We start from the raw sequence: 27131 nt of genomic DNA on the forward strand, positions 1-27131 counted from the left end.
GTGGTTTTTATGTTTCTTGCCTATAGTGAAGGACACTCGGCTGTTTGCATTCCCCTTTCAGCCTTGCGACAGGCCTGTGGTTTCCAGTATCCCTCCCCATTTCCCGTCATATTCCCTCTTTCTTCCCACGCAACCTGAAGTAAAAGTAGCTCAATATTTGGCCCTTCTTCTCAGAAGAGCGGAAGGGAAGGAAGGGTTGAATTGCAAATCCCTGTTTGGCTGCATGCTTGATTGGATGCTAAATCTAGCAATTCGGCGTGGTTTGTTAATCATATGCCAGAGTGGCAAAAAACGGCATAATGCATAGAAAAAAATCCCTGCTTTGGCCTTATCTTATAGAAATCTGATATTTTAGCCATTTTGGAGGCTTCTGTGGAAAGGGAGTGCAAGTTTATCTTGGAACTGAAGTATTTATCTCCAGTCCTAGGATGCCTTACAAGAACACTTGGTTGGCCTATCCCTATAAAGGAGAGATCCGGGAAATGCTGTTCTTTGTTCTTCTATCTCATGCTTTTATGTTTTCTCCGGAGTATTCTTGATCATGATGATAGTCACAGCAGGACTGATCAAAGTAAAGTGGGGGGGAAAAATCAAAGTTATTCTAGCAAAGAAATCCATCATAAAAAGCTTTGGGATGGGGAAGCAGTGCTATAACTTGACACTTGAAAGCTACTCTTTTGAAGATCTGTTGAAGGAAACATCATAATTCAAGTAATCTTAAAGAAAAAGTTGGATCCCAGTTGATGCATCTGGAGTGTGCTGTGAACAGCTGACAGGTTCATCATATAGGACGGGATGACAACCTGCCTACTAGTGCACTTTTTAACTCTCTAAAGGCAGAATGTAGATAGAATCAGAGTTGACAGGAGAAATATTTAAGCCTGTGTTCAATTGTTTTATGATTTGGGGGGATTTGTTTGGCCCCTCAGTTTTATGAAACGAAGTCATGGTTTTACTTCCAAACTTGGCAAGGATGTCTAGGAGTGTTCTGTTGCTATTTAATGTAGGGTTGTGGAACTGTATATGGCTCAAAGGTTTTTTACCTTGGATTCAGGGTAAGACTGAACCTCAGATCCCTGCTCAAAGTCGTTTAGAACTTCTAATGGCCTCTCTTCCTTCTTCACCCTCTTGTGTAGGTTGAAGAACGTTTTTCCCGTGTCCCAGAACCTGTACAGAAGCGCATCGTGTTCTGGTCCTTCCCACGGAGTGAACGGGAAATATGCATGTACTCTTCCCTTGGCTATCATCCCCCAGAGGGGGAGCGAGACTCTCGTGTGCCCTTTAACCGTGGCTTGAATTTGCTACAGTCAGGTGCTGTTGACCGTGTCCTCCAAGTAGGTAAGTAACTTCATTTTTTAAAAAAAGAAAATCACATTTACACACTAGATTATGGCTGTGCTAAAGCAATGAGTAAGTTTCCACACATTTGGATAAGAGGAGTCAATCTAATCCGCAATGGGTTTTTTTAAGGATATCCATGTTTTTATTGATTGTTTTGTAAACCATTATGCATCTGAATTTTTTCTTTGGTATATAATTGGAATAAAGAAATAAAAATAAATGGAAGTGTTTTGCAGTTCTAACTTTCATTCATACCTAAATGACCTTAGATTTTTAATTGCATGTACCTAGGTATAAAATTGTTTTGTTTTTTAATGAGAACTCAGTATATGATGTGTCCAAAATAACACTATATTTGCTTTTGTGAGATCAGCAGTTTGCTTTATTGCTGTCTTACTAGCGTTCTTGAAGTATTATATATATAGACATAATGACTAAAGCTATAGAGATTGCAAATTGCATACCGTTGAATACTATGCTGGAAATAATCTTTATTTTATTGAATGTCCTTTGGACTGTTCTTTAATTCATCGAGAGGTCAAAGTACTTTACATGCAATTAAAAAAAAATCCCTTATGTCTCTTGGCAGTCAGACAGAAAAGCCTCAAAAATAATAAAAAAGGCAATCAGAAAATATCATTGAAAGTTTAGAACAGACATGTCAAACACAAGGCCCGGGGGCCGGATCCGGCCCGCAACGTGGTTTCATGCGGCCCGCAAAGCCATCCTGGAAACAGTGAGGGAACGGCCCCCACTGCCTTGGCCCTGGCCCAGAGACCCTCCTTCTGCCAGAGACCCTCAGATCTGTCCCACTCCTGCCCAGGCCCCCATAGGCACCCTTGATGTGAATGATGTAGATCTGGCCACGCCCACCCAGTAGGCCATACGCACTCTAGCCACACCCACCCAGTAGGCCACGCCCACCCAGGCCATACCCACCCAGCCCCCTGAGGGCAACCGCAATGCTGATGCGGCCCTCAATGAAATTGAGTTTGACACCCCTGGTTTAGAAGAACAAACTATCTTTTAAAGGCTGAAAATTGGAAGTTAATGTTATTAACCGAGTGAAGGAATCATTCAACCTGGCTGCTGCTACATTTCCAGTAACTATAAGATCATGGTCTAGCAGCTGCTTTTTGCATTAGTTGTGCAAGGGCTGCCCCTTGTAATGCATGCATGTGCCTTGGTAGCTATTCCCCTATATCAGAACTCCTTGACAGCTGAAAAAAAAGGATGGGCATACATGTATATAGAGCTATGTAAATGCTGATTTATTGTACATGCTAGGGGTTCTTGACTAATTTTGCTTGACCTTGAAAAAGCTAAGCAGAGTTGTCCTGGATGGGAAACCACTAGGGAATCCGATAGCAGTAGACAATCCTGGGAAGCCACAAATTATCCTGCAAGAATACAGTGGCAAAACACTTTTCATTCTGTTACCAAGTAACGTGGTTATGTGTGTTAAATTTGAATTTGAGAGAGATTAATTAAATTACAGGCAGCCAGTTGCTGCTTGTTCAACAAATTCAGATTAAAAAAAATCATGGCTTAATGTATGTGTGAATGTAGCATTTGAGATTTCTGAACTGGAGAGCACTGTGTCCTTTACATAGCCATGTGCAATGAATAATTGTTCTGGAAAATTATGATGAAACACTGAAGAGGTAATAAATCTCACTTGTGCCCCAGTTAATATGCACAATGGTTCATGGAAAGAGTCAACTCTTGCTCCTAAACTTGGAAAACTAAACAACATGGAAGTTTGCCTTCTCCCCCTCCCCTCTCCGCCCAATCTTAGGAACCATTTAGTCAGTCTTCTTTGAATGAGAACAGAAGTCCTTATATTGCCAGATTCCAGATTTTATCCATGTACAGTTGACATTAATAATTACATACAGAGGTTTCGTCAGGCAAGACACTCATTTAGTTTGGCAAATAAGTGCCTTTACTTACATTAATGGCTAAGATCTTTTAGAATTGTTGCTGTTTATTGGACCCATTATGGAAGAGGTTAAAGGGCGAATGATTATTTGACTCAGTTAATTGGTCTTCTGCTGAAGGGAGGGCAAAAGCTCTCTTGTCCATTGAGAAAAAAGTTTTCATTCTCTCATTTTACAAAGGCTTCTTTTAAGCGATTTCTAGTGTCTTAACTGCAGATGACTATAGCTCCATTGGTATTAACAATAAATAAAGTTGTTTCTGCATATCTCTCAGCTACCCTCCTGTTTATGAGCTTCTCTAACTGAGCTCTGTGGGCTGGACTCCTATAAATGGCCAAAATATCCACCTACATTGTAGAACAGGGGTGTCAAACTGCCGGCCCACGGGCCGGATGCATCACAACAAAACCACACCCACCCCATTGCCGGCAATGGGGAAAAAGTTCCGATAGGCCGCGCGACATCATGTGACGTTGCAAGTTTGACATGTCTGCCGTAGAACAAAGAGTCTTTGCTCTCCTCCGTAGTTTTTCTATTTATTAAAGCAGGTTGGAGCACAAATGTTGCTGAGTTTGCCTACTGCCATAATGATGGGAGTTCATTTGGGAATTGCTTACAACTCCCTCAGCTGACCTCTGATTTTGGAGCCAAGAATCTAAAGCAGAAATGTGCAACCTGAGGATGCAGAGCCACATGTCTGCCCTGAAAGCTTTAGGCAAAGCTGCTCGAGGTTCCCTAAAGTTGTTATTAAATTAAACTTTGAATGTGAAGGAACAAGATGAAATACCATACTCATTGGAGAGTACTTAAATTAATTACAACTTTAATTACCTGTCAGTGAAATCAAATCTAGTGTTTGCTGTGGCCCTTTCCATTACTTTTTAGAGTGCAGGTCCCGCTATGTCACTCAAAAGCAAAATGTAGTCTTCTTCTAGAAAGTTACACATTTTAGCTCAGAGATGTCATGTCCCTCTCTAAAAAATAGTTAGCTGGACATTTATTTGTTGTTTCAAATATCATAGCTGATCTTAAAATGGGTTGTAACTCACTCCGATGCATGCCTATTCAAAATTCCCACTGAGTTCGAAAGAGTTTGCTCCGAAGAAAACAGATCTAAAAATGCAGTCTGGTTTTATTTTAAAAAAATGTCTTTGAGAAGCGTATAGCAAGTAAATCAGGCTCGGTGTGCTAATGAGTGTTTCCTTTTACAGCAAGGTAGTGGTTCTGGTATGTGGTATCTGGTATCCCCTCCAGCCCACATACATTTCTTGAGAACATGTTATTCAGCTGCTTTTCTGTGGCCCTCTAAATGCTGACAGAGGTAGAATCTGTGGGTCATGAGTTTTCTTTCCATTGCGAAGCAGCTGCTCGTTTTTGTCTGTATGTTCATTGCATGAATATAGGAAGAAATATGGAAGTAGTCCCTCTCTGCTGATTGTCTAACAGCTCTAGGCCACACAGAGGTGAGATTAATATCAATATTCACATTGATTTCTGTTCCTCTTGTGTCAGCTTGGACATTTTGGCCTATAATTTCTTATTCTCCAGTACACGCCTGAACTATTCCTTGGAATTTCCAGACTGTGTATGAACTAGTCCCCAAAATACTTCTTTGGAGATTAGACTTATTCTACATATCTTGCTCTGAGAGTATAAAAACCTCTGTTTGCTTTTCCAGAAGTGCTTGGAAGTGCTGTAAACATTTCAATAAGAGATGCCTTATATAAAGATGATTTATGGTGGATGAAGTGCTAGCAAATGCTTCAAAACCTGCACTGTTTTGTTGTTTTTGGTACCTTTGACTCAAACTTGACTCCTGGCCTGGAGAAGTCCCTGCAGCTTTCTTTCTTTCTTTCTTTCTTTCTTTCTTTCTTTCTTTCTTTCTTTCTTTCTTTCTTTCTTTCTTTCTTTCTTTCTTTCCCCTTGCTTTCTTTCTTTCTAGGGCTACTAGAAAGTGGCTGGCCCAAGATCACCCAGCTGGCTTTGTATCTAATTCAGAATTAGAACTCATGGTCTTCTGGTTTCTAGCTTGGTGCCTTAACCATTATACCAAACTGGGTCTCTTTGTTTACATTAATAACTATTAAAATTGCATGTACTTTTATAGCTGAATGTTGTGATGCTCTGTAACAAAATAGTTAATATAACGTTAGAATTGGCCCAGTTTTTCCCATAAAACATATTAACAGCAAACATGCTCTCTGTGGATTTACTGTCTAGCTGTTTCATGTTACTGATTCTTTTTGCTTCAGTTTGAACTCATTATATTCTACCTGCTTAAGTTACAGCACTTATCTTTTCTTCCTACATAAACAAGCAAGCAGTTTTTAAGCATCCAATGGAGAGTTAGCATCCCAAATTCTAGTCATCCATCTATCCATGAGATGCAGAACCAACTGCAACCAACAGATTGCTCTGTGGGGTAAGGGCACAGGTTTCTAGTCCTGGATGGCTAGAACCCGATTGTAGAGTCACATTGCTCTTTCTTTCTTGTCCCCTCCTCACTTTGAAGCTGACACTTTTTCCACTAGTAATAAGAAAGGCCGACATTGTTGTCTTCACTTCAACACTCTATAAATTATTCAGAGCTCTGGGAAACTTCTAGGGCCTAACAGATAGCACTGTATCATGAAATCCAAGGCCATATTTTAGTACACTTATAAATCAAAACTTGTTTAACAAAGAGTATTTTGTGAAAAGCTGATGAAGTGGCTTAGAATGGGAGCCGTATGTACAGCATAGCAGGAACTCCCCAGTTCCTCTTGCATTGCAGCCATAAACTTGTTTAGTAGCTTTAAGCAATCCATTTTTCTCTTGTGCTCACCCACCCTCTTATAACATGAAGCTGCTACTGCCTACTTTAAAGTGATTGTAAGAATTACTGACTTAATGCATCCAGCATATTGAATACTTGAAATGTGCTTCATAAATAAGTTATATTATACTGAAATTAGCAGATAGACTGTTTTAAAGGCTCATCCTATGCCCTATGATCTTGGTGTTCTTTCTATGGTGCAGTCTGAATGAGTTTACTCAGAAGTTAGCTCCGTATGCCTCATAGGAAACTTTGGCAATTAGGTGTTTTGAAATAACTATGTTAATATTAATTTAGGCAGTTTGACTAGGAGGTTCAGTAGGTAGCGATGGCTCTGCAAAGGCTAAGGATTTTTTCCATAGCAGGGTACTTTCCAATTTGTATACATCATAGTTAGAAGAAAAAAATAAAAGACTTGCTGTGTAAGAAAAGAGACTTATACAGTCCAGCATTTGATTTAAGAGTAGTTTCTCTTGATAGCTCTAGCCTCCATCCATTTGTCTACTTCTATCCTGAGACCATAGGGTTTGCCCACACAATTTAGGAATTATGAGAATGGGAGACTCAATGTATTTGAAGTTTACACGGTTATGTAAGACTTGTGTAAAACGTATTTGACCTTCTCTCCTACTTAGTACTGATTATAGCCTGGCCATGAACTGAAGGATTTGGTAAATTAAAGTTACTAGTTATACAAAGAGTTTATCCATTACCACTAGATCCAATTAAAAAATAAATTGTTAAATTCTCAAGCTAGTTGTAAATATAGAACATTAACCAATATCTATCTTGTTTGACTAGGGAGGTGGTGGAGAGGAAATTCAGCATTTAAAACTATGAACATGCTGACTACTAATGAGAGAAGTTGACAACCAACCTGGAGACCATAAGGTTGGGGTGCTTGGAAAAGACTTTGGTGTATCTTTCAAATAGAGTTTGGAATCTTTTACTTTAGCTGATAAGAGAGAGATTTTCACTTCTCCAGTGAAATTAGCTCAAAATAATACCAAGATCGGCAAAAAGAAACATGTAACAGAACTTCTATTTGCCAAAAGTGATCCTCTGCCTTCAGATTTCATCAAAGCCCATGGTAGAATTATGTATTAGTTTTTCCTCCTGAATGGAATCTTTATGCAACTCAATATTGGGGGCTGCCCGATTCTGCAAGTGACACCACATTGGGATGTTCTCTGTGTCTGGCTGTTAAGTGACAGCTCAACTGCAGCTGCTCACAAATTGCAAATCCTCTTCCATGCCTGTTTCATTTAATTGTATGTTATAGCCACTTAAACTGTGCAAAGCTGTTGTAGTAGCACAAACAATTCTTTTAAGTGGACACAGTTTATTCTCCATGGGTCGGGAATTCTGGGAGTTGAAGTACACATGTCTTTAAAGTTGGACATCCCTGAGCTAACAGCACATTAGCAGACGGTTTTTGTTTCCTGACTGCTTTAGGGCAATAATTGGCAATGCAGTATCATGCCAGGGACCTGCTAAATTTGATGTGCTCTCTTTTGATTTGGCATATGAACTTTTTTGTTTGATCCCATCTATTTTAAAAGTTTGCCCCATCATTCACTGGCTTTCAAGGGAAGGCATGCTGGACCCATCACACAATCCCATTTAAAAGCAAGTGCATTTTACAGAATATTTTGCATCTCAAATTCCAAGTCACCCAAGCTAGCACTCCAAACAGAATCTTTTTTTACAATTGCCAAAAATAATCGTAAAGGAAATTTATTCTACAAAAAAAGTAGGAGTATGTTCAACAAAGTAAGCTGCCATGAATTTGACACAAGTAGGAGTGAAAGAAGAGCAGATTATCAATTGTCCTTTTATCCATTATGAACTGTGATGTATGGTGCATGTCTAATGAAAGACAAGATCTTGTCAGCTGCAAAAGCTATTCTTAGGTAAAAAATGGAAAAATAAGGTTTAAAATATTTTGCATCAGGTCCATCATGGTTTCTTCATATAATTTACTATACTGCATTTCTCTTAAAATTTGGAACTTTCTGAAGCCTAAACTGGGAATACACACACACACACACACACACACACACACACACACACACACCCCAACTCTAGTCTTTTTGCATTATGCATTCAAATTATTCAAGCTTTAGCTTAATGATACAAGTACTCTAAATGAGGGGAAAGCTAATTTTGCAAGGCTATTTACATGTTGAATGTTTTGAATACGCTGTGCTTTTGAAACAGATCAAAAAACGTATCTTGGGGGGAAAAACCCTAAAATAAAGTTAAAATATTAAAGACTGATACTGCCTACTTTACAGTGAATGTAAGAAGTTTTTATTGGGCCTGTTTTTTCACACCAAGACTTGCATAGGGTTAGCTTCAAATATGTCCAGGGGATTCTTAATGCAGTTCATTGATACAAGCTGGAAACGTATCATCCAAACATGATTACTGATAGTCCAATGACACAGAAAAAAAGAATCACACTAACATATTATGATACTGTAAATGTTGCTGCTTGAAAAAGGGAAAAGAAAAAAAAGATACTACTTTGCTCTGGTACCAAACCTTGACAGCTGTTGACTATACTTGAGAAACTACTGGTTGTTAATATGCAATTGAAAATGGCGGTCTGATTTCAGGAAAGTTATATATTTTTTGTCTCTAATTATAGAAAGTTAGATTTATTTAATCTATAATGTACACAGCTCACAGAGTCCATTCTACATTTGGCCATTTCACAAAATGCTTCCTCAAATTATTATACTACATCTCTTTTTAAACTGAAATCCTGGAACATAAATACCGTGTCTCCCCGAAAATAAACCCTAGCTTGATATTTATGTGTGCGCCTATTCTGTCTGGTTGTTTGTAGTGCCGCCACCACAAAGCAGGAGGAGGATCCTGCACCCGCTTACCTCAGGGCCCTCACAGCCTTGCTTCATGGCGATGGCACCAACAACCCTGTCCAACAGGAACCCATGTGGCTGCTGCCAGCCCATTTCTTTTGCAGATGCTCATCAATGCTCACACATGTTGCCCCCGGCCTCTGTTTTGTCAGCAGAGGCCTTCAGGAAAGGCCTCTGCAGCCGAGAATGGAGCCCTAGGTTGACGCGTGCTCAACCTGAAGGCCTGCGAACGGTGGCATGCAGCTGCAAAAGAAGTGAGCCAGTGGCGGCCACACAGGCTTCTGCTGGACAGGGCCATTGGTGCCTCCGAGGCGAGGTGAGACAGTGGGAAAAATAAGACATCCCCTGAAAATAATGCCTCTTTTGCCTTTTTGAGGCAAAAAAAAACATAAGACACGGTCTTATTTTGGGGGAAGCATAGGTTTGCAAAAATTGAAATGACAGTCCCAGATTTTTCTACTAAATAATTACATAATCTGATTTTAGATCCATTATTTTGATTAATTTGTAGCTTTCCCATCCCCAAAGAATAACTATAAGGAGAGAGAGAGAGAGAGAGGGATGGGGAGAGGGGGAGGGAGGGAGAGATTATAACTGCCCTCCCCAATGTGGATATGGTATAAGCCCAAATAATAAGCCTATTGTCACAGCTTATTGCATCAGTTTTTCATACTTGGATATAATCTTGTTAAAGGCCCCACTGCCAGTGGGATATGCCCTTTCGTCTTAAACATTCCATTGTCTGTAAAAGCAACAGTAAAACCCTGCAACTTTGGGGCAGCGATTTTTAAGGCAGAAAGAACCCTCATTATTTGGACTTTTAGTTATTGGTACAAATGTTAAGAATTTGAATTTGCAGATTTAATTGCCCTTTTAAAATATAACCAAGCTTTAAAAAGTTTGTACTCTTGGTAATTAAAATACATAATTCTCCAAATATCTCTATAATATATTTCTCTTATACCAAATAATATACCGTAATCAGTCTCTTAATTAGAGTGAACCTACAATGCTCAGCTCCTATTTGTTTGGCAGCAGAGTAAGTTACTACAAGATCTTAAAATCTTGTTTCCTTTAGTACTGTGCTCAGTAAATAATAAGAACTGCATTATGGATATTGCACTGTTTTATGAGCAATTGAACAGTCATGTATCTCTATTAATTTTAAAATCTATTTCCTGTTTCTAGTTCTGTGTCACAGTGTTGGATATGCAGACTTAGTCATGTGCCATCTACCTGTTGATTGGTTTTAACTATGTAATCTGGTATCCCCCATACAGAGAAGTACAAAATGATAGCTAAAGAGATAGAGCCAGGTATAAAAGGGAGGCCAAAACGTGGAAATAATTATTTCATAAAACTGAAAATTTTATAAATGTGATATTCAGTTTTATGAAATAAGTATTTCAATCTTATGTTCATGTTCACAACTCCAAGTTTTTGGTATAAATTTATTAATTACATTTTAGTTAATGCTTTTTTGCATTATCTTGTTATCTTTTTGCATCATCATTGTCTTAGCTTCCTTTGAATCATTGTTCTTTAGTCTTAAGTGTACTAGTTGGTTCCTCTTTATACCTGCTTCAGCTGAAATTCTTTTTCTTCGAAAATGGGTGACCAGAACTGCACTCCTGATGGGCTCTTGTGAGAACCTATACCAAAAATATGAATGCTTCTCAAAGCTTCCTGAAATTACTCCACCTTGGGTAACCAAGAATGACATCTCCATACTTTGCAGCTACACGACGCTGTGTGACTGAGCAAGTTTCAGTTCTTTCTCCATCTATTATTTTCATATGACCAGTTCTTTAGTAATCATTTAAAATGCGGTATTTCCAGAATATGTGGATTTCATTCCATTTCTTTCATTCTGCTTGATGAAATCATTCATTCACCTTCCTTATCCTAAATCCAGAGGGAAAGAAAAACCTATAATTTCCTATTCTCCAGGTTTTATTATATTTCATCAATGAAATATTAGTCAAATAGGCCCCAAGACTGGCCCTTTGAGAACTCCTTTGGGGATATACGGTACATCTTCAGCTGGACTTTTCTTGTACTGTACTATGCAGCTTCTTCGTTGCTACTTTTTTATTCCTGTTGACCTGATGTCTTTCTGATGTGACAGACTTACTGGTATGTTAGTTAAGAATGTTGGAAGTTGTATTTCAAGACATATTTTGGAGATACATTTGGAAATATAAACTAATGTACAAATTTTTTATTGGTGTAAATGAGTATTCCTGAGCATATCCATCTTGAAAAAAGTATTATTCAGCAGAAAATATCTTAGGGTTCATATACTCAAATAAGGTAGTAGAAATTGTAATGGCATATAATTTTGCAGTTTAAATACAAGAATCTTTTAGGAATATGCTATCTTTATATTTTAAAATAGCAGTAAAATGTCCAAAGATCTTTTACATAAAGATACCCATTGCCTGTCATGTTATTGCATCAAAGATTTACATATTTCAGTACATGTGATGTCTGATATTTCAGATCTGTCCTATTGAGCCGTGTACCCCAACTTACTTGGAATGTTTAAGTGCAGTCTAGATTTTGTTTTTAACTCCCAGTCTGGTGTATTATAATGAATTGTACCTGGACTGTGCGAGGAGGAAAGTAATTTTGCAAAGCCTTGGATCTTCGTTTTTCATTTCCATCATGAGGGGGTTGGTTTCACTTGACTACCTCAGATGTATCTTTACCTCTGAAAGTTCCCTTTTCTATTTATAGTTATTCCAAATATAGCCAGTGACTCTCTTAGCCTAGAGGTGCGGGCAAGGCTTACCTGGGTGTAGGTCCAGATCAGGCAGTTAATATGAGTCACCCATATCAAGCTGGCAGTAGTAGCAGAGTATCCTTTCTTTGGAGTGACACAGCAGAGTTGGGGGTGTGGCCTTGTGCCCAACTGGTTTGGTGAGGATGCCCACTTTCATCACATATGACTCATCTGCTTGGTCAGTGCAATCCAGCAACCCCTCCTATGGCCCTATTCTGAAGCCTCTGCCTCCACCCCTGTTATTTCGGTCTGTGACTCTTATCCCATACCCTTTCCAGAAGTACTGGGCTGGAGACATATTGGAGAGGAGCTTTGAAAAAGCGTCCAGTTTGGGAGGGATATGATTTCATCTTCTTCACTCTAAATGTTCTGTACCAGCCTGCTACCGGCCTTGCAGAAAAGGCAACCCCTTTACAGACGGCAAGAGGCTGGAAAACGTCTGCCAAATTTATTACAAAAACAAACAAGACACGAACCAAGATACCGGAGCTTTGAAACACTATCTGAGCGGTTGCTTTCAGCAAACCAGCCCTCCCCACACAAGTCCTTTATATAGAGTTCAGGGCGTGGCTTCTCTCTCCCTCCTTCCGAGAAGCCCCACAGCCTTCCTCTGTTTACTCCTACTTGACTGCCTCCTGCGTCGGGCGTCCTTGAACAGGGCCAGCTGTGGGTCATCTTCATCCACACTGTCAGGCTCACACAGCTGGGTCTCCATGGTGACCAAGTGGGAGGGGCCTGCCTGAGGGCTATCATCAGCAAGGTCTTCAACACCCCCCTCCTCCTCTGAGTCGTCCGACCCAACTGCCGAACCCACAGGCTGACCCTGAATCACAACACTAAAGCGCCCATCTAGATAACCCGCCGGATTGGCAGTACTGTCTCAGTAAGACGTGTATTATGATTGAGCTGTTTCGAAAGCAGTCTGCGTCCCTTGTGGGTCAGATTCCTGGTCAGTCTTTCAGTTTCTGTTCACTGCGGAGTTGGTGCTAATGCTTCTGTGAATGACTCTCCCAGCATGGGCATTAGGTCAGCTTTTATATTATTGCTTCAAGATCCTAAGATTTGACGTCCTCACTATACCTCAGAATCCAATCCATCCATGTCCACTTTACTAGCAAAACTAATTATGGCTACTGTTCTTGCATGTCAGTCTTCTAGATTTGTTTGGACCTTTGCTCCAAGTTGTAGGCTCACTGCTGCTGTTTATCTTCCTTCCTGAGTCCACAGGTTTTCACCTGAGTGGCATTGTGACAGAACCACCCGGCCCCAGTGAGCCAGAGCACAGTTATCATGTCTCCATCAGTTTTGACCGCTGCAAAATCACATCGGTTAGCTGTGCCTGTGACAATCGAGACATCTTCTACTGTGCTCACGTGGTGGCTCTGTCCCTGCATCGCATCCGGCATGCCCACCAGGTGGAGCTGCGCCTGCCTATCTCGGAGACCTTGTCCCAAATGAACCGGGATCAGCTACAGAAGTTTGTGCAGTACCTGATCAGCGCCCACCACACTGAAGTGCTGCCGACAGCTCAAAGGCTTGCTGATGAGATTCTGCTGCTGGGCTCTGAGATCAACCGAGTGCATGGTATGAAGTTGGGCTGGCCTTGGATCCTGGAGAGAGGCAGGGAATGGCTGTAGGTTGGGGCTCTAGCAGCCAGCCTTGGTTACATGTCCCCAACCCTGTTTTATCAGACTGCAAGAAAAAACAGAGGAGGAAACCGAGAACTGATTGCTAGGCTTTCTAATTGACAACTGGAAAACAGCCCCACGTCTCATTCGTAATTCCAATCAATCCTAGCCAGAGCCAGCTGGAAATTCCAGAATGTGTCTAGATCTCAGTATACTGGGAAGGCACCAGGTTGCGGAAACAATAAACAAGTGGGCAAAGTGTCTTAATTACAAACAGAAACAATCTTTCATTGTATAACAATACCATACTGCCATTAGTAGAATAGTAGGATATAAAATCAGCATACCATCACATTCTAATACCCTTTGGTCATCAATCAGATGTCCTTTGAAAAAGGTATGCAGATAGCTTCTTATGTGGCTTCACTTACTTATTAATATTCTACCTTTATTATTTTTTATAGATAAGGTAGCAAATATATATGCTATTCCTTCCTCCTTCTATTTTTCCCACCAGAGTCCTATGAGGGGATTGGGCTGAGAGTGAGTGACTGGCCTAAAGTCACCTAGATGGCTTTCATGTTTAAGGTGGGGCTAGAATTCACAGTCTCCTGGTTTCTAGTCTGGTGCCTTAACCACTAAACCAAACTGATTCCAGTAGCTTTTATCATTCCCTCTCAGAGCTTTTAGAAGTTCCAACTTTTTATGATAAGCAAATTTTACGTACAGGTTGTCTATCTTTGATTGATTCCATTTCACCTTTAATAAACTTCTTAAAATGTATGTATCTGTCCTTGGAGATAATCATGTACTGGTATTGCAAATATCTTCTCTTAATAATGAAAATTTAAAGATAGATTACTATACCTCCCCTTCTCTGTAGAGGCATAATAACCATCCATTATCATTATGGAATAGTAATATACAGTATGTTCATAAGAACTCATGTGAACAAAATACCTTTTTGCCATTTATTAGAACTTGATCTTTTTCAGGCTGTTCTGCAAGTATGAAAACCATGCTGCTGCCTTAATCTTAACAAATTGATTCTGTAAAACAGTAGCATCTTTTTGTCACTTTTCCATAGAAGCCTGAAAAATGTGTACTTAATGAATAACAGATACTTAAAGATGGTAGAGGACAGGAAGGCCTGGAGAAATGTTGTCCATAGGGTCGCGATGGGTCGGACACGACTTCGCAGCTAACAACAACAACAAAAGCAGTTCTTCTGAATCATTTTGAAAATACTTGCTGTGTGTAAGATCTAAAAGGAAAGTTAGACTTAGTTAATTTCTACAAAAATACAATGCCTTCAAAGTTAGGGAGCATTAGAAGATTAGTAGTATGTAGCATCTAATGTTTGGCCGCCTCCTCCCAGGTGCTCCAGATCCCACAGCTGGTGCTGGCATTGAAGATGCAAACTGTTGGCACTTGGATGAGGAGCAGATCCAAGAACAAGTGAAGCAGCTACTGTCCAATGGGGGTTATTATGGAGCAAGCAAGCAGCTTCAGTCCATGTTCAATAAGGTAAAAACTGACATTCATTTGTTACCCAGCCCATCACACTTCTGTTAGTGGAGCTATGTCACTGTTCTTCTTCTGCTACCATGGAACAAGGATCTCTGTGTCTCATTGTGGAGATAACAACCATCCTGTCAAGAGGAAAATATTTCCCCTAGAAATAATTTGTGTAAATTGGGGCTTTATCTTTTAAGGGTGATGGGGAAGTCCCTCTTCTAAGTTTCAGCTATGGTAGGGCTGCCTGTAGACGCTGGGTTGAAGGTGCTTGTAGACTTGGAATGAAAAGGCAGCCTGCACTAGGAAATGATCTGAAAGTTGTCCATATGCATATTACTAGGTGGTTTAAAATGTAAGTTTTTAAAATACTAAAGTATCTTACCGTCAGTGCAATCAGAATGGAGAAGTCAAGCTCCATTTGTAGATGGAAGGTGAGATTTCCAGTGTTTCATCATGACTTTATGTGGGCTTTTCCAGTGTGCTTCCTCCAGATGTGTCAGATTATAATTCCTGTCACCTCTGGCGACATTACTGTTCTCTGGAGATGCTAGGAGCTTCACATCTGGAAGGCAGCAAATTAGGGGAAATTGGTTTGCTGTTTCGATAGACCACAAAGTTTGCTTAGGGTTTTTTGGGAGGTAGGGTGTCCCTCTCCTCTACAATTGTCACTTCGGTCTTTCCCCAGGTCCGGGAAATGCTACGAATGCGGGATTCCAATGGGGCACGGATGCTCATCCTGATGACAGAGCAGTTTCTGCAGGATCCACGTCTGGCACTCTGGCGGCAGCAGGGAGCAGGCATGACTGACAAGTGCCGGCAACTCTGGGATGAACTTGGTAGGTGAAGGGCTTGCCCAAAAGAGAGGATGGCCAAAGCATTTCATGACATTAGGTGAATTCGGTAAGCTGATACAGAATTGAGATTTTTATTTTAAAATGCAAGTTTGCAGAAGAAGTTTGAAAATACAGGTCCAGAGCCTGAAGACAAAAAAAGCTTTTTGCCTCTAAACAGATGATGCTTAATTCACCTGATACCACATGTTTTTCTTTTCTTGTTTTTTTAAAAAAAGAACATTATTGATTAATTCTACAATAAAATAAAATAAAAAATCCATTTAAGCTTTCCAGTTGAAAAAAAAAATCCTGCTTCTTCCTTCAGTCAGTCACTGGGATTAATTCCTCCCCCCTTAATTTTAGATTCGTAGGAAAGTTTCAGAGAATGATTGTATGACACTTAAGCTCTTGACCTGAGAAATTGCCTTACCAGACAGGAAAACTGGAGACAAATGTCAAATTGGATAACCTTCAGGAGCAGTAACATGAGGGTGATGGTTTTCATCACACAATTATTAATGGTTGTCTTATCAAGTGTTAAAAACTAGTCCATAGTAAAATGCAAGCTTTATAGCCATATTTTTAAAAACAAAATCCTATTCCAGTGGTTCTTATGCTATGAAACCCAAAGCCTATTTTTCTATATCATTATGTGGGATGGAGAAGAAAAAGCATGTCATTTCATAGCTGCGCTAGGTGTAAGCCACCATTTTGTGGACAGAATTTTTCCCTATCCAAGAGGCTGAATTCTAACGTCTTTCTTTAGAGAAAGAAAGGGTGTGTACAAGAGAGAGAGAGAGAGAGACAGAGAGAGAGACAGAGAAAAAGAGAAAGAGGGAGGGAGATTTATACTTGCTTTTCCTCCAGGAATTAAGGGTGGTACTATATATAATTCTCCTTCCTCCTATTTATCCCATAACAATTCTATAGGACAGGCTGGGCCGAGTGAGAGTGGTTGGAGTCATTCATTGAGCCATTACATCCAAGAGTGGACCTGAACCAAATTTGCCCGTCCTAATCCAACAGCTTAACCATTACACCACATGGTTCTCTCTCTTTTTTGTTAGCTTTTTGCATCTTTGTTCTGATGACCAGTCTTCTGAGCCCGGCTGCAACCTGTTTACTAAATAGTATGCTACTTCTTGCATATATGCTTTTCTTCCGTGCTGGAGTTCCTGAATGGGCTTCCCCCCCGCTCCCAGAAATTGGCCTGTTAGTGATCTGAGTTTTCACACCACTGTTATTTCAGTAGACTTCAGTCAGTAACCTTGGCTCTGTATTTGACTTTGTGCTTCTGCTTACCTCGTTATACGTTACTTCCTTTTTATGTCTTAGGTGCATTGTGGGTATGTGTGGTTCTGAGCCCACATTGTAAGCTGGAAGAGCGGGCAGTTTGGTTACAGCTTCTTAAGAAGTGGAATAAGCTGGACATTTGTCCATTGGAGGAGGGTAACTACTCCTGCGACAGTGTTGGAACCAACAGCAGTTTGTCATCTAATCCAAATCGCAGCTCAGGTAGGAAACCCACACTAGAGTTCCTAAGCCTTCAACACCAGCTCCAACATGCTCAATGGGTTGCTCAGTCAGGGCTGTTATCTGTAATAGGGAGATGAAGTTTGCAGTGGCCTAACCTATAAGAACGTTGCCTGGGTTCTTCATGTACGTAGAACGTTATACAGTTGTTATCTAACCAGTAAACCTGAAGAATGAGAAATAAAAACACTTAATGTTTTTCTGAGGGCATATATTTTTTTAATATTGAAAGTTGAGTTTTAGTTTTTTCTTTTCAAAGATTTATGAAATCAGGTGAACTTGGAATATAGTTGTAATTATACAACTACCCAGAGTTAAAGAGAGTCGGCATATGCATTTTAATAAGAATTTGACTTATTTATTTCTTATTTAATAAGAGTTGCTTGACAGTGGGATGGGCAGCGCATAAATTTAATTAACAGTAACACTTGTTTTTTATTATTTATTATATTCATGCACTTATTAAAATATGTATATCTGTCAATTATTCTTTTGTTTACTTGTGCGCATGTTTGTGTATTTTTTTATTTTCATGTATGGTAAATTGCTCATGTTTATTTTATATTATTCTGCACACATGCATTTGAACACTGCATCAATGAATGAAGGTATTCCAACCTCTGCTCTGACTGTTTTCTTCCCTGGCAGTCGCTGCTCAACAGACAGTCTTTGGGCGTGCTATCAAGGCTGCTGAGCTTCGCTGGGGGGACTGCCACCTGCAGAAGATCTTGAGCAGTGACTGCTATGGTGTCTCTTTGAAGAGCGGTGGTGACAAGTTGGGCTTTGATCCCCAAGGCCATCCACTCTGGCTGGGCGATGCCTTTCCCATGGCCTGCGCACGGGTTGATGCCTTGCGCTCCCACGGGTACCCCCGCGAGGCCCTGCGCCTGGCAGTGGCCGTTGTCAACGCCATGCGCTTGCAGCGACGTCATCAGCTGGACAGCTACAAGCAGCAGAAGAAAGGCAAGACCGGCAGGCAAAGAGAAGGGTGGGTGGGTAGGGAGGTCAGTTTAACAGCATCTCCAGGGAGAAAGGTTTTTGGATAAAAGTCCCGGGAGCCTGGGGAATCCTAGAGCCATCCTTGGGCAGGTGTGGGTATCTCATTCCAAGGTCAGGCTTCAAAGGAGAGCACCGGGGTTGTATGGGCATGGCTTATTTATGTATAAAGAAGCAGAGTTCTTTAAACGCTGGGAAGAAAGAGTGGCTCCTAGTAGTTCAGAGTGACGGGTGATGGGTTTTTCTACTTTAGTTTCGTACTTTATTCCTCAAGTGATCATGGATGCGTTCGTGTGGGGTTTTTCCCCATTGGCTTTCCAGTGTAGCGAATTGTTGTCAGATGCTAGAACTGGGGTTGGTGAAGTCACAGCATGTGGATTGACTTCTGAAGAATCGTTTCCCCCCTTTTTCCTCCTCAGAGCTCCTGCACAAAGGCACAACAAGCATTACCAATTTGGAAGGATGGGTTGGGCACCCTCTGGACCCGATTGGTTGTCTCTGTCGTACCTTTCTGGAGGCCTGTCGAATGGATGATGAGGGGCTTGTCCTGTTTCCAGGTATTGTGGGGGGGGGGGGGAAGAAGGAGACAAAGTGTGAGGTTGAATTAGTCAATTCTTCCCTAGAGCTCTGCTCTGATTGTATCACAGTCCTAGACTATAGCTGCCACTCAGATTTCCAGAGACGACAATGGTTTTCTTACTAAGGACTGCTTTTGCTTGTGAGAAATGGTTGCTAGAGTGCGGAAGGGTGATTGTTTTGTTTTTTAATTGAAAAGTTTTACAGTACATTTTTTAAAAGACAAAACCCCTCCCCTCTCCCCAAACCTCCCCAACTCTTCCCTCCCCTCCCCCCTCCCCGACTTCCCAGAGCTAAATACAGGGTATAATCTACCATATGCAAACAACAATAAAATAAAAGGGTGATTGTTGTATGGGAAAGTGTCCTCATGCACATTGAGCTGCATCTGTGTAGGAGCTTCTCAGAGTTTCTCACGTGAGTAAGTTCTGGTTCCAGAGAAGAGGATGTCCACATGTAAGGGAAACTGTGGATCTGTCGCAGTTTGTTTCCTGTCAACTCTTCAACTCTCCTCTCTGTTATCCCCCTCCAGATTCTCCAGCAGAGCCAAAGAAGGCCCTCTATCAGCACATCTCAGTGCCCTCGAGTCCTGGCGAGTCATATTACATGCTGGCCTTGGAGGTGGCCCTGCTGGGATTGGGGCAGCAGCGGTCCATGCCAGAGGGCCTTTATGCCCAGGACAAGGTGGTGCGCAGCGAGGAGCAATTAATTGGACTTCTAGATGAGATGGAGCTGGACGAGCGGCTGGTTCCTGTGCTCCGCAAGCAAGCGGCCTTGTTGCTGGATGGTTAGTGAAGTAGGCCGAGGCCCTGTTGCTCACGTATCCTGGAGATGAAATGCCTTATCTCTAAAGGCAGGAAAGGAGGCACTGTGGGGGAAAAAAACCAGTTCTTCCCCCCCCCCCCAAAGGAATTGGATAAAAAGACTCAGTCAATAAAGTTTCCAGACAACTTGAGAATGTTCTGGAATGGACACACAAATAGCGCCTGGGCCACTAGAGGCAGCAAGTTCCTGCTCCCTGTATGCAATAAGAGCAGAGTCTAAGCCAGGGGTAGGCAACCTCGGCTCTTTTATGACTCATGGACTTCAACTCCCAGAATTCCTGAGTCAGCTATGCTGACTCAGGAATTCTGGGAGTTGAAGTCCATGAGTCATAAAAGAGCCGAGGTTGCCTACCCCTGGTCTAAGCCATCTTGCTTTGGCTTAGTGTTAAAACAGCAGGCTGTGTGCTTGTAGTAAACTTCTGTCTGCAGGGCCTGAACCTGGACCTGGTTACTGCAGGAAGATATAACTGATGTCAGTGGGCCAGGGCCAGATTTTGAAAATCTAGCAGAAAGAAGAGTTTGGTAATTGAGGACAAGTTGGCTTCTTCGAGAACCTTCTGCATGAATGGGCTTCTGGGATGCTTTTTCTGTGGGGATGGGCGTATTCACAGAAGGACCGGGAATATCAGTGGGTCATAACCACTGTCAACAGGTTCATCATCTGCTTAGGAACTACTACTCACCGTGACAAATTCCTGTTCTCCTATGGCGCAGGCATCTGGTTGAATGCTTTGAGTTGGGTTGTAGTACAGTCGCTGTTCATCATCTACGTATCTGTTCCTCCTAGGAGGGCCTTTCAGTGGGTTTGGCGAGGTGGTGTTCCGAGAGAGCGTTCCCATGCATACTTTTGCCCGTTACCTCTTCACTGCCATGCTGCCCTATGATCCCGAGCTGGCTTACCGTTTGGCATTGAGAGCCATGAGGTACTCATATCCCCTCCTCTCCTTTTGCTGTGCTTTCCTTTTCTCTGCTTTCCTTGCTGCATATGTACCACTTTGGTTATGCCTTCCCCCACTGCATGCCTTCCTCCTCCAGATTGCTATTTCCAGCTTCTTCTTAATGTTGCAGATCAAAGTCCTAAAAGTCACACTTGCCTGGCAAAGAATTTCTTCTGTGGGGCTATATCCTGGGTCTGACTCCCATTTCCTTCTCATTAACCATTTTGTCCCATGGATCTGCTTGGAGCTAATCTTCCCTTTCTGGAGCCTGCTCATTCCATCTGTTGGTTGTTTTCTAGATGGTGACAGCCTAACATGTCTCCATCCCATTCTCCACAGGCTTCCTGTATTGGAGACAGTGTTACCAGCCAATGACATCCTGCACCAGAATCCCCTGGACTCCATGATGGCCAATCGCTTCCCCCGCTGGTTTACCCTTGGTCACCTAGAGACTCGACAGTGCGAGCTAGCCTCAGCTATGCTTACAGCTGCTAAAGGTAGGTCCAGTGCTGGAGGAGAGCTGAAGTCAGAGGTCTAGGGCTCACAACTTCTTCCCTTCTGAAAGCAAAAAGGCCTTGTTCCTCAGAATAGCGAGTTGGAAGATTGGGGCCTGTCTTTAGCTCCGAGGCAGGTTTTTCATCCTGTGGACTTTTATTATGACTCCCTGCAGGTGATCCCAACTGGCTGCGCATGGTCCTGGGCTCCATCCAGCAGAATATTCATTCACCAGCCTTGCTGTTCAAACTGGCCCAAGATGCCTGCAAGACGGCCACACCAGCCAACACTCCTCCAGATACCACCTTACTTAATATCTCCCTGGAGCTTGGCCTGCAGGTGAGGGTACATCTGGGACTCTGATTCTTCGGGAGGGGTTCCTTAGGGCTACTTTGGTGTTGTTTGAGGAAGGTGACAGAACGAAACATCTGGGGGACACATTTGGGAAAAACTGCAATAGAGGATGTGTAACAAAAAACTAGACAGGCACTCTTTTGTTAGAACCATTTTTGATCTGACATGGCTCTGTAATAGATTCCATTTCATACAGCAATATATCACCCTCCCAAACACACACAATAAACTAGGGTAAAATCTTCTAGCAAGTTCTTCTGTTCATGCCTTTTTGAAATAAATGAGAATTTTGAGGTGCGTTAACTCTGTGCCTCTTAAGGTCTTTGTTCTTAATGGCTTCTGCTTCTGCCTTATGATAAGTAATGATTATTGAAATGAATCCCTGGTAGTTTGCTTTTTGCTGTGTTTTTCCTGGGAATTTCCAGTTCTTATTTGTTCATGTACTTGCTTGGCACTCAGATGAAGCGCAGCGTTTTACCGTGTCTTTCTCTTGGGAGAAGACAGGCCATTTCTTACCAGGCAATAGCCATTTATTCATCCACTTCTCCTTCCAGATAGCACCTTACGGCAGTGCTTTTCAATCTTGGCAGCTTGAAGATATGGAGAGTTCAGCTCCCGGCATCAGCCGCCCCCCCCCCCCCAGCCTCCAGCAAGCTGGCTAGGGAATTATGGGAATGAAGTCCACATATCTACAAACTGCCAAGGTTGAGAAACGTTGAGGAAGTTGTTTTACATGAGGGCCACCCATGGACACACATGCTGGGTTGCACAAGCAGCAAACTGTTTGGACCCAGTGCAGAAGGGATTACATGATTTGTTTTTTCTTTATCACTTTAGCATTTTCCATTGCTTCTCCCCTAGGTGATGCGCATGACGCTCAACACCATGACCTGGCGTCGTAGGGAAATGGTGCGCTGGTTGGTCAGCTGTGCCACTGAGATAGGTGAGTAAAAGGGACTACTGGGTGTATGCGCCTCTTCTAGATTGTTCTGAGGTTTCCCAGAATTTAGGATGAGTCTGGCTTTTTTTCTGCTTACCTCCACCTAACTCCCATGCTGGTTTTGGGTTTTCCTTTTGGAATGTGAGTACTTGATGATTTTGTGGCTAATCCCAGGTTTCTCCTCACTTTCTCTTCTCTTAGGAGTTCAGGCCCTGATGAATATTATGCAGAATTGGTACACACTCTTCACACCTATCGAGGCTACAACTATTGTGGCAGTGACCGGGACCACACATGCCACGCTGCTGAGGCTGAGCCTGAGTACTGGGCAACGGGATGAACTGTGCAGTTGTGCCCGGACACTGGCACTGCAGTGTGCCATGAAGGACCCACAAAACTGTGCCTTGCCAGCCCTGACACTATGTGAGAAGAACCATGCAGCCTTCGAGGCAGCCTACCAGATTGTGCTAGATTCTGCAGCCTCAGCTGGCATGGGCCACTCCCACCTGTTCACCATAGCCCGGTACATGGAGCATCGTGGGCTGCCTGTTCGTGCCTACAAGCTGGCTACTCTGGCCTTCTCACACCTCAACATTGCTTTCAACCAGGACACCCACCCAGCACTCAACGATGTCCTGTGGGCCTGCTCCCTTAGCCAGTCCCTGGGGAAGAACGAGTTGGCTGCCATTGTCCCGCTTGTCATCAAGAGCGTGCAGTGTGCCCCCATGCTCTCTGACATCTTGCACCGTTGGAGCCTTCCTCCCCCAGGTCTTGCTTCAATGGGCGGAGGGCGCCGTGGGGCAGGCAGCACAGGTACTGGTGGGAAGCTCTTTGCCATGGACAAGGCCCCACTCTGCCAGCTTCTGGAGGCCGCCATGGCTGCTTACATCAGCACCACCCATTCACGCCTCACCCACATCAGTCCACGGCACTATGGTGAATTCATTGAGTTCTTGGGAAAAGCCCGTGAGACCTTCCTGATGGCCCACGAAGGACACCTACGCTTTAGCCAGTTCCTTGACAATCTCAAACAAACTTACAAGGGCAAGAAGAAACTTATGTTGCTTGTACGGGAACGCTTTGGCTAGGGGGTATTTTGGGAAAGCATGCTTTGACTAAGGGGGAGCAATCAGAGGGACATTTCTCCCCCTTGATCAGAAGCACTTTGGCTTGGAGGGGTGGGGCAGAAAGATCAGTTTTCCTTGGGGCACAAGTGTTCTGAATCTGTGGCCAGGCAGAGCCTGAGTTTGCTGCCTACGTTCAGGAACTCTTTGTCTACGAGCATCCTCCTCCCGTCCCCAGATGGAGACCTGAGCGGATGGGGCTGGGCTTCAGGCAGGAGCCTCAGAAGTGAGGGAGGGGGGCATGCATCTCTGGTGCTGGGCACAGACTCTGGTGAGAAGGTCTCTCGAGTTCTTTCACTGGCCCTGTCAGTAATGCAGGAAGGATCTGAGGCTGAACTTGTTATAAGATTGCCAATTTCAGTATTAACTTGTAGGATGGTAGGAGTAATTCCTCACCTTGGTTGAAGGCTCTGGACTTAGTATGGTCTTGCAGATGGTGGGCATGAAAAACCCGTGAAATTTCACAGCTGCTGTTCTGATCTTCTGTTTCAAGTGCAGTAATGGTGGAGGTCTGACTTAGGTGTGCAAGTTAGAGGGCGACAGGTAGGATCGTACCTCCTGTTTTCTAGTTAAAATTCCAAAAGCTTTCTCTTTTCTCTCTCTTTTCTCTACGGTCCCACACCTCTGTGCACCTGAAGGAACAACCTCTGATTGTATAGAAGAAGCTGGGAGCCTAGAATACCTTTACAGTACTGGATGTTACCTAAGGCCCCCCCATTGCCTTTTTGCATCCCTAGCATTCAAGCAGCTGGTATCAAATCCCTCATGTCTTAAGAATTCCTCAGACGAGACTAGCGAGCTGACATTATTTCCTGCTGGAAGAATCAGCAGCAGAGTTAATATTTGCTCGCTCAAATGGGATACGTTCTAAGATTCGTCTGGCTGGATTCTACGAAGGAGGTAGATAAGACTAGATGTCCTCAGCCAGGGACTTTTCTTGTTCTTCATGGAAGGTAGCTTTGGATGAGACCAGAAGAACACCCAGTCTTCAGTATGGACTCAGTTGCACATTACATTCCTCCCCTCCCTCCAAACCGTGATGTCAATATCACATAAGGGCAGACGAGTGACTCAGTCACTCACTTTTTTGTTTTGACTGTACAGACAGAAACCATTCCACTCTCCCACATTATGCCAGATGTGTCTCCCGAACACTGTTCGTTCCTCTCGCAAATCTGTCAGTATTTCAGCTTTCTCTCAACTGTGCTCAAGGGTCACAGACTGGCTCCAGACCCTGGCTTGCACTGGGGGGAGGGGGACCCAGGACATTCAAAGGGGCTAGTGTCCTATTATGTAGCTGTCCCTCTTTCGCTTTGTTTCCAGTTAATGCCCCTCAGACTCCTACAACTGAAGGATTCCTATCCTGTCTTCTCCAGCAACCCGTTCCTCCGGAGTTGCTAGTTGATAGGCAGTTCATACCTCAAAACTTCTCCCTTCTTTTTGGGCCAAGACCATGGGACATGAGACATTTTGCCACTCGTTGAGTAACTCTACCAGGCAATCCAAGAAGTGCATCTTCCATATTCCTTGGAAGTGCCGAGGGTCTTTTGGTTGCATCTTTTGGATTGTTATCTGCGTATTGGTATCCTTGCAACGTTGCTGCTTTAGGCAACTGGTTGGGCTGCCAATGCAGTTGGCCTGCCTCTTCACAAATGACTGATGTTCCCCGTGGAGTGGGGGTGGGGGTGGGGGAGTTCTAAGTGGCCACTAGCAGGGTACTCCGTACTTCCACAAACATCCTGCTCCAAAATCCCACTTGTTTTCTGCTGGATAAAACCTACTCAGGAACAAACCACAACAAACTCATGCTACTAATTAGATTATTGTGAAGACAAGATTATGTTTAAAAAGTTAATATATATATATCTATCTCTATATATATATATATCTTATATGAAGAGGCAAGGGGTCCAGGCGGCTCTCCTTTCTGTGCGCGTGGGGCTGCGTCCTGTGCTCAGCACCTCTCAGTCCTTAGTGTTGGTGGAGATGTTGGTGTGTTGCACAGCTCCACTTTGGAGCCAGCTAGTCAGTTAGTTGAAAAAGGGGGTGGGGGGAGGTTATTTCTTTGTTTTCCTGTATTAAAAAAAAATCCTGTAATTTTGTAATTTTTTTCTATTTATTGAATCATTTATTGTATTATTTTGTAAAGGTTTAACATAAACGGCAACTTTTTTTTTTCTTTTGGCTTCTCTTTTGGACATACAGTGTGGTCTTTGTTTCTGCTTCTTTCTTTTCAGAGGTCACCGGAAAGTCTGTTTTTCGAAGTCAGCCCATGTGTAATTTCTTCAGCCTAACAAATGGGCAGGGAAAACACAGGCTGGATACACTCATGGGGTTAGGCATTAACTCTCAATTGAAAATCCAAGATTGTGCAGTATGTATTTGAGATAAGGTAGTTTTTTTTCCCTGCCAGAGAAGTATTTACAGTATCTAGATACCATGCAGCCTTTTCTTCTTAAAGGTACTGCAGATTTAATGTGGAACCACTGGAACAGAATAAATTTTAATAACTTCTTGCACATCGGGACTACTGCTACACACCCTAGACCACGGGTAGGCAACCTCGGCTCTTTTATGACTCGTGGACTTCAACTCCCAGAATTCCTGAGCCTTGGAAACTCTTCCTTTCTCCTCAGCATGGCGGCTCAGGAATTCTGGGAATTGAAGTCCACGAGACATAAAAGAGCCACGGTTGCCTACCCCTGCCCTAGACATAAGAAAATTCTTGAGAGACAGGGACGAAGGGCAAGGGAGACTAGGCTGACAAAGGTGCTTTGTGTGGCACAAAGTCCAGGTGAAATGCTTCTGGGTTCATGCAGTCTTCTGCTGAGGTAATTTCTCCTCCACAGGCTGCCACCAGTTGAATGGGACCTGCTGAAAAAACCTGCACGATTTTTGCTGCTTTCCATGGAACTTTTCAGAGGAGAAAGTCCTTTGCGCCTCTTTTTTAGATTAGGATTACTTGCCTTCTGTTCTGAATTTCCCCTGAATACACACTTCTACCTGCCAGAAATATTAACCATTTCACTGAGGATATATACTCAAAAGTGACAATGTTATCCAAGTTGTAGGATGCTAAATGCAACAGCAGTAGTTCTTTTATTTTTATTTATTTATTAATTGTATGAGTTGCCCATCTCAATTGATGGAAACCTAGCATCAGTATAATGGTGCACCCTCAAAGGGAGAATTTTAAAAGGTTCATCTCCTTCCAGAACCTACTAAGCCAGGTGGACATCTCTTAGGAAGATATTCCATAACCTCAGCAGAAAAGATCCTGCCTACTTTCCATTTGCTGGGCTTGCAATAGTGAAATATTTCATTATTTGTTTAAATGCTCAGTTTGCATCAGCCCATCACATCCTACCGTAATATAATCTAAGAAAAAGGTTTTTTTTAAGGAGGTGATTAAAATGGTAAGGCTTATGTGAATGTAAACAAAAGGATCTTCTTATTTAAACTTTGGCTTCCACAATTTTGAGTGTCAACCTTTGCATCATAGGCAACTTAAATCTACAGTGCTCAAGTCTTCTTTAAGAAGAGATGCTTCAAGTTCCAAGTGAAGGGATAGATTTATGGCTGAGATTCTATATTCTGCTGGGC

At 42.6% G+C, this 27131-nt stretch overlaps 1 protein-coding gene across 2 annotated transcripts in view; it reads left to right on the forward strand.

Moving 5' to 3' along the window:
- ZSWIM4 (zinc finger SWIM-type containing 4) overlaps positions 1–26006 on the forward strand; it is a 32633-nt gene extending 6627 nt beyond the window's left edge. The window contains exons 2-14 of one of the 2 annotated variants that reach the window (XM_083357129.1): positions 1137–1338; positions 12997–13353; positions 14776–14924; positions 15601–15751; positions 17084–17263; positions 17930–18244; positions 18697–18834; positions 19386–19640; positions 20465–20600; positions 20955–21112; positions 21286–21449; positions 22326–22407; positions 22606–26006. In XM_083357129.1, the coding sequence (XP_083213255.1) occupies positions 1137–1338; positions 12997–13353; positions 14776–14924; positions 15601–15751; positions 17084–17263; positions 17930–18244; positions 18697–18834; positions 19386–19640; positions 20465–20600; positions 20955–21112; positions 21286–21449; positions 22326–22407; positions 22606–23492 (3174 nt within the window). In that variant the 3' untranslated portion in view covers positions 23493–26006. Of the gene's footprint in view, positions 1–1136; positions 1339–11394; positions 12136–12611; positions 13354–14775; positions 14925–15600; positions 15752–17083; positions 17264–17929; positions 18245–18696; positions 18835–19385; positions 19641–20464; positions 20601–20954; positions 21113–21285; positions 21450–22325; positions 22408–22605 lie in introns of those variants that run through there. The other variant, XM_083357130.1, reaches the window with a different exon arrangement.
- The last annotated feature ends 1125 nt before the right edge of the window (positions 26007–27131 follow it).

This window comes from Vipera ursinii (genome assembly GCF_947247035.1).
Source record: "Vipera ursinii genome assembly, chromosome: 2".
NCBI classification, from domain to species: Eukaryota; Metazoa; Chordata; class Lepidosauria; order Squamata; family Viperidae; genus Vipera; species Vipera ursinii.